At 40.9% G+C, this 10,150-nt stretch overlaps 1 protein-coding gene across 5 annotated transcripts in view; it reads left to right on the forward strand.

Annotated features, from left to right (window-relative positions):
* The window catches only part of LOC134349571 (glutamate receptor 4), a 244,598-nt gene extending 241,400 nt beyond the window's left edge, over positions 1-3,198 (forward strand). For 2 of the 5 annotated variants that reach the window (XM_063054098.1, XM_063054099.1), the window contains exons 15-16: positions 1,673-1,807; positions 2,152-3,198. In XM_063054098.1, the coding sequence (XP_062910168.1) occupies positions 1,673-1,807; positions 2,152-2,316 (300 nt within the window). In that variant the 3' untranslated portion in view covers positions 2,317-3,198. Of the gene's footprint in view, positions 1-1,672; positions 1,921-2,151 lie in introns of all 5 variants that reach the window. The other 3 variants (XM_063054100.1, XM_063054101.1, XM_063054102.1) reach the window with 2 other exon arrangements.
* Positions 3,199-10,150: the final 6,952 nt, after the last annotated feature.

Consider the following 10,150-nt stretch of genomic DNA (forward strand, 5'->3'; position numbering starts at 1 on the left):
ACTTTTGTCCATTGGAACAGAAGGGCTATTGTATAACTCAGCAATGACAGGAGCATGTAATAAAAACATGCATATTATTCAAGTTAGTGAATTATTAAGCAGTGGTGTTACTTAAGTAGATAAATATTGTAGTCGTTATGTTGAAGAACAATCTAACATATTAGCGTAAATAAATAATTAGTTAATTTGAGGGAGAAATACTGGCCATATCTATTTCTTAATTGTTATCATAGATTTTTAATCATTTAGCAAAGAAAAAGCAAATAGATTTCTATTGAAAGAATAGTGCTCCTTATTGTAGCATTACACACCAATTTAGCTTAATTTCACCCGAACACCACCCCAACCTCCTCTCTCCACCACTCCACCCACCATTATGCAGATGCTGCATATAGGTCAGTTTAATTGTGCTGGACTGAACCCTGAACGACTGAATTGTGCTGATGGATGTGATGCCTCAGCCAGTGTACTGCTAAGTCTTTGCCCCAGGGATTCCCTGATGGTTGAAGTTGGAGCCATACCTCCGGTCAAAGTTGTCAGGGTTTTTAAAATTTGTTTGTTTGATTGAGACATTTAAAAATGAATAACATTACTTTAAATATCAAACAATAAACTTCAAAAACACAGTAGATTATACATTATTGATTAAAATGTTAAAATAAATAAATAATAAGTAGCTCTCCTTTCTCCTATTAATCTCCAGGTTCTGAATTCCCAATGAAAAGACTGGGGATTCTGAACTGACTGTAAAAGATATTAAGGGCATTTTGCCTAGCATTATCTTGGGGAACCTTAGTACAACCAGGCTGCCATTGCATTCTATGTGAAGATCAATGGTAGAACTTCATGGCGGGTGTGCTGGCAACCATCACTCAACTTGACTCTAGTTAAAGGCAAAACTTTATAAATGTAGGGCTTGTCTATCTGCAAATGGCAGCCATAGTTCAGCCCAACAGATCACCCCAATGCTTCTGAAAATCTTTGATGATAACCTGACAGAAACAACTGATGGGAAATCACACAGACTTTACTAGCAGCCTGCAATCCATCCACCAGACAGTAGTCGTGAAAATACTCAAAAAAATGAGGACTGAGTAAAATGGCTACTTTGAACATAGTATCAATATCCTGCAATGAATGATCTTCCAAAAGTGTATCTCAGCTAGCCAAACTTTTTCCCAACTTTACTTAACCTACTTCTTCTGTCTGCCTTTCTGTTTTAAGCACTTTAGTAACAATAGTAACGATAACCCCCCGCAAAAAAAATTATCATTCAATGTATTTAGAGCCACACTTGAAAATTTTATAAAATATTTTTACCTACTTTTTGCACTTAAGAATATATTTTCATATTAATATTCTTATTCTTTCTCCCTTGTTCACTAACACACTCTTCTTACTTATGTGACTAAGTTTCATAAAAAGAGCCAAAGGAATGTCTGCATATTAAGTTCATCATTAGGGACATGCTATTTATCAGATTATATTATTAGGTCTATATTTGTGAAAGTAAAATAATAAAGACACTTTAGTTAAAGTTAGTTGCCTAATCAGCTGTTTCTGAAATTGATTACTTTAAGATAGATTGTAGTTTTAGTTCTGTACTGTCCTATCCTTGTTACATGAACACTCTATACAGAAATCTAATTAATTTGCCTTTTGTTTCCCTTAGGACAAGACGAGCGCTTTGAGCCTTAGCAACGTAGCTGGAGTCTTCTATATTCTAGTTGGAGGCCTTGGTTTGGCAATGCTGGTGGCTTTGGTAGAATTCTGTTACAAGTCCAGGGCAGAGGCGAAGAGAATGAAGGTGGCAAAGAGTACACAGAATTTTAATCCAACTTCCTCGCAGAATACCCAGAATTTAGCAACATATAGAGAAGGTTACAACGTATATGGAACCGAAAGTGTTAAAATTTAGGGGTAGGATTTAGGGCCTAATAAAGTGGGTGGTGCATTTGTAATGAAGTGTTGTGGTATGTGGTACTGCTTGCTTACATATTAAGCTTTGGTCATAAAAAATATGTAAGAGGATGTTACAGTGTTCACCTGCTTATTTCCTAGCTAAGAATGACTTCTTTGTGTTTAGTGTGTTTTGCTGTTGCTCCTACCAGAATAAGATCATTAAATAATACTACTTTCTTTTCAATTCAGCTAACCTTTTCAGAAGCTATGAGAAACAAAGCCAGGTTATCCATAACTGGAAGTGTTGGAGAAAATGGCCGTGTATTGACTCCAGACTGCTCAAAGGCTGTGCACAATGTTCCTACCATTAGACAGAACCCAGGATTGGCTATAGTAGCATCAGATCTACCATAAAAACCAAATATTATTTGAGTGCCTTAAAACAAAATATAGACAACAGTCTCTGTGACTAACGCGAAAGCAGCACAGATTGTGACAACATTGCAAGGATCCTCACATAAAGTGAAGGCTAAAAGCAGGATGGGAGAGAACTTGCTTGAAACAGATTACTAGGAAAAAGTGTGCATGAGCTATGGTTAAACCAGCCCAACACCGACCTGACATCAGGAAAATTCCATCAAGGTTGCAGAACAAGGAATCTAAAAATGTGAAGAAATATATGCCACTAAGGAAACAAAATCATTACCAGTAGAAATCCAGATGTGAAGGTCCCATTGCTAGAAGAAATCACACTTGGCTTTTGTCTTGAGACACATTATGAAAATAGCAATTAATGAACATATTAGCCTGTGTCTAAGTTTCAGATTATCCATAGAGTAAAGAGGAGTGAACCACTTATCCTGGAAAACAAACAATGGAAACGTGAAGGGAAATAATAAATATGTAAAATTTGTGAAAATTTTACTGCAAATGTTAATCTTTTTTCTTTAAAAAGGGAAGTTTTTTTTTGAAAGGAACAAAATGCTTGCTTTTTAATGAAAGTATGTTAATGAGAAAAAAAAATCAGTAGTGGAAATAAAAAATCTTTTTTTAACCATTTAGGGAAGATTCTGTTGCAATATAGAAAAATAATGCCACACCTTATTAACGTATAAAATAATTTTGTAATGAAGAAAACACGTTGTCTTCTTGTTTGATGTTTCCATTTCATTCACTACAAATATTGCATAATTCAAACTGCCATATGTTTAACTTGAAAGGGAATGTTAGTTTACACCTCAGTCTACAATGTATAGTCAAAACAAAATATTGTACTGTGTAATAAATTGTGTTTTTGTACCCACTAAAATGAATAAAACTGAATAATTCTTATATTTCCCTGAATATCAGAATGTTGGTAAAATCCACACCTCATTGTGCTACATGGAGTATTTTATTTCATATTTACATACAAACTTAACGCATGAATGCATGATGGTTTGGAACCCACTGCCTGAAATGGGTTGTGGAATCAAATTCAACAGTGACTTTCCAAAGGGATTTGAATAAATTTATGATGGTGAGGGAAGTGAGCGACAAGGGGAAATGAGGGAAGTGCACTTATCAAGAATTGACGTAAACAAGCGGAGTGAATGGCCTTGTTCTGAGCTGCAGGGGTCTATTATTCGTGATGAAGTTTTTGAGAACCAATAATTTATACACAACAGAATGACATCTGTTCCAGCGAATCCAGTAAATTTCAAGGTAATATTGGAAACAGAACCAGGTGGGTTTCAAGGGAGCATGAAAATCAGGGCAACTGGAAGACAAAAGACTTAACATGAACCCAGGTGTGTAAAAAGGAGTGCAGGAATCATCCTGGCTAGTGTGGCAAACATCACCTGGTGAGCCAAATGTTGAACAATTGAGATTTTGAAACAGTGGATTATCAAAATTTACAGTGTCGAGGCTCCCTGGTTTACAATCCCAAGGGCAGTCTGTTAACTGAATTTTCCGTAAATCAGAAGGAAATAGTTCCCTCCACCCACCCCAGACCCAAATCATACAGTGAAATCCTTAGTGTCAACAGCACTCAGGATTGATTTGGAAGAGTAGACTGGGGAAGAACAACATTGGGGGTGGGAGTTGTCAACAGCAAGTCAACTGTGACAAATGCGTCTGAGTGCAGCCCTGGTGAAGATGTAGCAGGGGAGGAGGCTGGGAGCTGATCCATCCGTCAAACTATCAGCAGCTTAATAAGCAGTTCTGCTAATGAGATGTGGCTTGGTGTTTGTAACATTTGGCCTTACCTGAAGGACAGAATGGAAATGGCATTGGGTTCTCCCAAGGGTGATTTCTGCTCTGTTTCCCAGAGGTTCAAGTGTTATTCCTGAGGGCAGAATCTGAGAGAATCTGCATAAAGTTGGATTTTCACAAGTAAGGCCTTCTGTGACCTAGGGACTCCATGAACTCTGAATTCTAATGACTTGTCTTTCAGTAGTTGTAAGGGTGAATACAGAGTTCATAAACATTTTTTAAAAATTGAGTTGCATTTCTGTTTTCATGCAAACTGATCAGGAATCAACAGAATTAATAATAGTGTAATATTTTCACTTGTAACATACGTAAAACACTCTAAAGCAAATTAAGCACTGTTGTTGAAAATGAGGGTGGCCGACACGGTCAGCAGGAGGGGAACACTGTTGAAAGATGGAGGGGTTAAAGCTAACACGTTTTTCTTGACCACTACCTTGAGAATGAGATGACCACCTTTCAGTTCTGTTGTGTGGGTTCTGAGCTGATTGGTGGGGTCAATGAGAGACCTAGAGACCTTTCCAGAGGATGGATGGGTAGTTTAGAGGTGGTACGCTCCTTCCTCCAGTTCTGCTGAGCAATGGTTTCACGGTTCCTGATGCCATCCCAAATGTTCTTTAGAAGCAACTGGTAACTACCTGGAGACAGAACCAAGAGTCTGTTTGAGGAGTCTAGTGATAAGCGTGTAAGTACCATAGCTTACTCACCAGAGCTCAGTGAGTAATGATGACCCCAGTGACATGGATGTTGGTTTCCTAATCTGCCAAGGGACTTGGAGGATATTGCGAGGACAGAATCACTTGTTCTCTCGCCAGTACTTTGAGGTACCTTCTGCTGCCCAGTACAATGTAAGCTTTGTACGGAGTTTGATCTTCAAAGTCTTTTTCCTTATGGTGACATCTATGTTAGTACACTTAATATTATTGAATTTCATTTTCAATATCAACCTCTGTTGAGGGATGGTCCTCAGATGTAGAAGTGTTATATATTTTCCAAAACCATATGATTGATCTTTATTGTTAGAGGGTGTGACTGTACACCATGCATATGTTGGTTGAGAATCAGTGCCTTGTTGATACTTTGTGTAAGACCCAATCTCTCATATGGCTTCAGTGAATGTATCAACAATAACTTGGAAATTGGCCTTTTAATTTGAAGATATGCAAACGTCATCTGAGTTCTATAGCTCAATGAATAATATTCGGGCGACCTTGGTTCTGGGCTGGAGGTTACATAGGTTGAATAGTTTCCCATTTTTGCAGGTTAGCTGCAATCCAGCAGGACACTTGTTGAAGGTGAGAGACAGTGAGAAAGATTGAGAAAAGCCTTTTGAGGTGCCCGTCAACACTGGCACCGATTCTGTCGTGGGATGCAGTTCACTTTCATGGCAGAGATGTTCAGAAGCGAAGTACAGACATAGCCAAGTCACCGGAAGATGCATTGGGATGGTAGTTAAGATCATTCTTAACTAGAACTTAATAAACCTGTGTTTAGCAGAAGAATACAAAAGGTGTACATCAATTGGAAATTCAATAACGTGCCCTGAACATGAAGGTTACACATTATTCCCGGACTGGGCTGCTCATTTCCTTTCGCATCCCAAAGTCATCTCTACCACCCTTCCCTCCCCCAACAGACTCCACCTCCCGATCACCTACACACTCCTCCACAGAGTCCCCTATTCCTTTTTCCATATTTGGTTTTTCCACATCTTTTCTTTATCAAATTTCATTTTATAAAGCCTTTTATTTCCTCCACCAATCACCTTCCAGCTTCCATCACTATCTCCACCCTCCCCCTTGACTTTGACTTTATTTGTCAATTAATCCTCTCTCACCCCCTTATACTGACTATCTCCTCTCCTTCAATTCAGATGAAGGGTCTTCATCCAAAACATCAACCATTCCTTTCCAAATGCATATGCCGCCTGGCCCGTTGAGTTCCTCCAATAGTTTTTGTTTGGTCCAGATTGCAACACCTGTAGTCTATGTCTCCAAAGGCATACTGGATCAAATGGTTGCATTTATTATCCGAGAATGTAAACAGTACACAACCTGAAACTCTTCCTCTTCGCAGACATCCACGAAAACAGAAGAACCCAGTAGAATGAACAATAGAAAAATGTTAGAACCCCAAAGCAAAGCAAGCAGCAGCAAAGCATCAACCCCACCACCCCCGCCCCAACCGTTTCAGCAGAAAGCATCAGCACCCAGCACACAGCGCAAAGCCCCCAAAGAGAGACCATAATCGGCAGTCCACAGAAACTATAGTTTACCCGACAGTTCAACATGCGACAGGCTCTCTCTCTAACAAGGGACAGAGAGATGGCCCCCATTTAGTGGGCTAATCGGCAACTGTAAATTACTGATTAGATAATGGACATGAAATTAAAGGGAAGTTGATGGGCACATGAAACATAATAGGTTACACAATAAATGGGAGAAATGAGGCTGCTCTGAGTGCCAGCATTGAATCAATAGGAATGACTAACCTACTTCTGTGATTTGAGAAATGGCCCAGTGACGTTCAGACAGCCATGCAAAATTGATGCTCATCATTATCCTGGCATAGTGTCATAGAGAAATACAGCACAGATATAGGCCCTTCGGCCCAATCAGTCCGTGCTGACCACAGCGCATATTCATGTAGTCCAAACTTTCTATATTGAGCTCATATCCTTCAAAGCTCCACCTCTCCATGGACCTATTCCTAAATGGTACTGTGGTAAGTGCCGCCACCTCTTCCTCTGGCAGCTCGTTCCATGTACTCATCACCCTCTGTGACAAAGTTGCCCTTCAGGTGCAGAATCAGGACGAACTGCATTGTCTATTGCCCTGGCACACATTCACAGACCAATATTTAGCTCAGAGTGAATTTCACAGGCCCACTAACACCACAGGTCACGAGCAACTCTGCCACAAACCTATTCATTAGCAGATCTCTTTTCCCTTCAAGCTGCTGGTCTAGGCACAAAGGCTGAAAGTAACAATAACCAAAGGTTTTAGTTAAATTTACCTATCAAGTTATTTTTATACTAGAAACTGAATTTATAAAATATCATAAACAAGAGAAGATCTGCAGATGTTGGCAATCCAAGCAACACACACAAACTGCTGGAGGAACTCAGCAGGCCAGGCGGCCTAGTCTGCTGAGTTCCTCCAGAATTGTGTGTGTTGCTTATAAAATATCAGTGGATTTTCGTGGAGTTTCAGCTAATTTAAGCCGACAGCCACAATTCTTTAAATTCCTTTTTACTAGTATAAACTTTTCATTGATCAACTTTATTAAGTCAAATGATAACAAACACAATGTTTGTTTTTAATATTAGAGATTGGTAAAGTCCGGATGACAAGGCCAAAGGTCAACCCGGAGGTCCAAGACTGAAGTGGGCAAGTGTGGAGGTAGAGAACCACAGGTCGAAGTTCCTGGGCCAGCTTAACTGGAGGTCAAAGGCCCAATGTCTGCATCCAGGCCAGGGAATGGAGGGCGGAGGCCCAATGCCTGTGGATCTGAGGCCAAGGAGGCAGCCTGTCCTAGGGTTGGAGGCCTGTCTGTGTGAGTGGGTGGTTGGGAAAGGGTAGGGTTGCCAACTGTCCCGTATTAGCCGGGACATCCCATATATTGAGCTAACTTGGTTTGTGCCATACGGGACCGCCTTGTCCCGTATTTGACTGCTTCTACTCTCTAATCACCAGAGGGCACGCTTACAGACAGATCCTAGATCTGATACAACAGCGGGCCTGCATGTTGCATGTGCTGTTGACGCCACGCACGAGTGATTCACCTGTCATCCAATCCCAGGCCCCCTTATGCGCATCAGTTGTGTGCTATATTTTGCCAACTCCTGCCAAGACAAAAAGTTTCAGTAACGTCTGGTGTTGTTTGGTCGGTTTGGCATGTGCAAATATGGATAAACCTGCAAAAAAGAAAAGACTGTGCAGCTTCAACAAGCAATGGGAAGCAAAAAAGACGTGGGTTAAGCCCGTCAGCCCGACAGAAGGTGAACCCGCGGAGTCCACATATTTCTCAGTTGCCACCGATGCCTCAAACAAGGGAGATAGAAAGATGTTTCCAGTGTGCGTGAGATATTTCTCTGTGTCTGATGGAGTGCAGTGCAAGTTACTTGTCTTTTATGAAGACAGTGAGGAAACTGCAAATGGCAAACATCAAGCTCTGATGAGCTGTCTGGAAAAGTATGAACTGGATATTAGACACGTCACAGCCTATGCAGCAGATAATGCCCATGTAAACTTTGGTAAACACCACCCAGTTTACCAGTTATTGAGCAGTGCCAACAATCGCATTCTGAAAGCTAATTGCCCAGCTCACACAGCTCCTAACGCCTGCAAGCACGCCTGTGATCAGCTGTCAGTGGATATTGAGACAATTGTTCTAAAGGTCTACAGCTAATTCTCAATATCTGCTTCCCGAAGAGAGGAACTGCATTCATCTTTTGCCTTTGTTGACATTGAGTGGCGTGAAATTCTGCGTCATGTTTGCACACAATGGCTCTCTCTTCATCCAGCTGTCGAACGTCTCCTGCAAAGCTGGCCAGCTCCTACTTCATACTTCAGGTCACTTGAGACCTGTACTGTGGCACTGAAGAGGATTTTTGAGGATGAAGAAAAAACTGGAGCAACTGAAATTTATCTCTGCTTTTTCCACAACGTGGGGTGTGTTTTTTACCAACTCGTAAAAAAGCTGGAGGGAACAAAGCTCTGCATCACAGATGTTTACGAGGAAGTCCGAAAGTTCAAAATGAAATTGCTTCAGCGGAAACAGGACAGCTTTTTTGGATACAAGACCAAGCAGCTGATGGAAAAACAAGTGCCAGCACAAAACTCCAAGCAGCAACAGGACTTTGTGAAGTTCTATGACTCTGTCATTACATACATTGACAAGTGGTTTGATTTCTCACCAGAAAATATGATGAAACTGAAACTAATCGGCCTCTATGAGGAGCTCTCCTTTGCTGACCTGGAGCAGGTGGTGGCTGCCCTCAAAATGACAGAGACAGTCAATATGGACCAACTCTATGAAGAGTTTTGTACCAGCCGGGAGGAAATACAGAAAGCCCGACAGGATACTACAAAATCCACCAGTGAAAAGTGGGTGGCAGTTTTCCAAAGCGTAGGGAAAGCCAACTTGATCCACATGTTCAGGATTGTCTCATTTGTCCTCAGTGTGCCAGGCTCAAATACCTTTGTAGAGAGGATCTTCTCTCTGATGACCATGAGTCTGACTATTTAATAAGAAACAGATGCAGCACAGAGCTGATCAAAAATGAACTTCTCATATCTGTGAACTGTGACTTGTCATGTAAGGACTTCTCTCTGGCTGTGCAAAAGGACAAAGGACTACTTGAACCAGTCAAGAGCAGCAAGCAATATCATCCATGGAAAAAGTAGACTTGGTGAGTCCCTCCCCCCCGCCTTTTCTCTTTTGCAGTGATTATACTTCTGCTCTATAGGCACATACAGATGGGGTTATTTGGTGTTAGATTATGCTCTGTATTGTGCTTGAATTTGGTGTTACATTTCATATATAACACTGAAGATATGTATACATGGTTCATATATTGGATTTGTTTACCTATTCAGGATCGTTTTTTTTTTCTCTCTCTCTTTTGAAAAAGGTCTCTATTACCATCTGCCAGCTGCCAGCCCCCTCAGTCACTTCATCCCAGGCCTGCACCATACCCACACCGCCGCAGCACACCACCTTTTGCCCCTTATTTGGGGGTGAGAAAGTTGGCAACCCTAGGAAAGGGGCTTGTTTTGCTGTTGTCGTCTTATTTTATTTTGTTGTTGCTGCTGCTTGTTATTCTGCTGAACACTACAGGCTACATTGGCGCAGGAATGCGGAAACACTTGTAATCGCAGCAGATCCTTGGGTGCGTTGGTTGTTAACACAAATGACGTAGTTCACTGCATGCTTTGATGTACAGGTGAGAAATAAATCTGAACCCGAATCTAGATCCACTCTCTTCATTAGA

This window comes from Mobula hypostoma, chromosome 7, assembly GCF_963921235.1.
Source record: "Mobula hypostoma chromosome 7, sMobHyp1.1, whole genome shotgun sequence".
Classification (NCBI taxonomy): Eukaryota; Metazoa; Chordata; class Chondrichthyes; order Myliobatiformes; family Myliobatidae; genus Mobula; species Mobula hypostoma.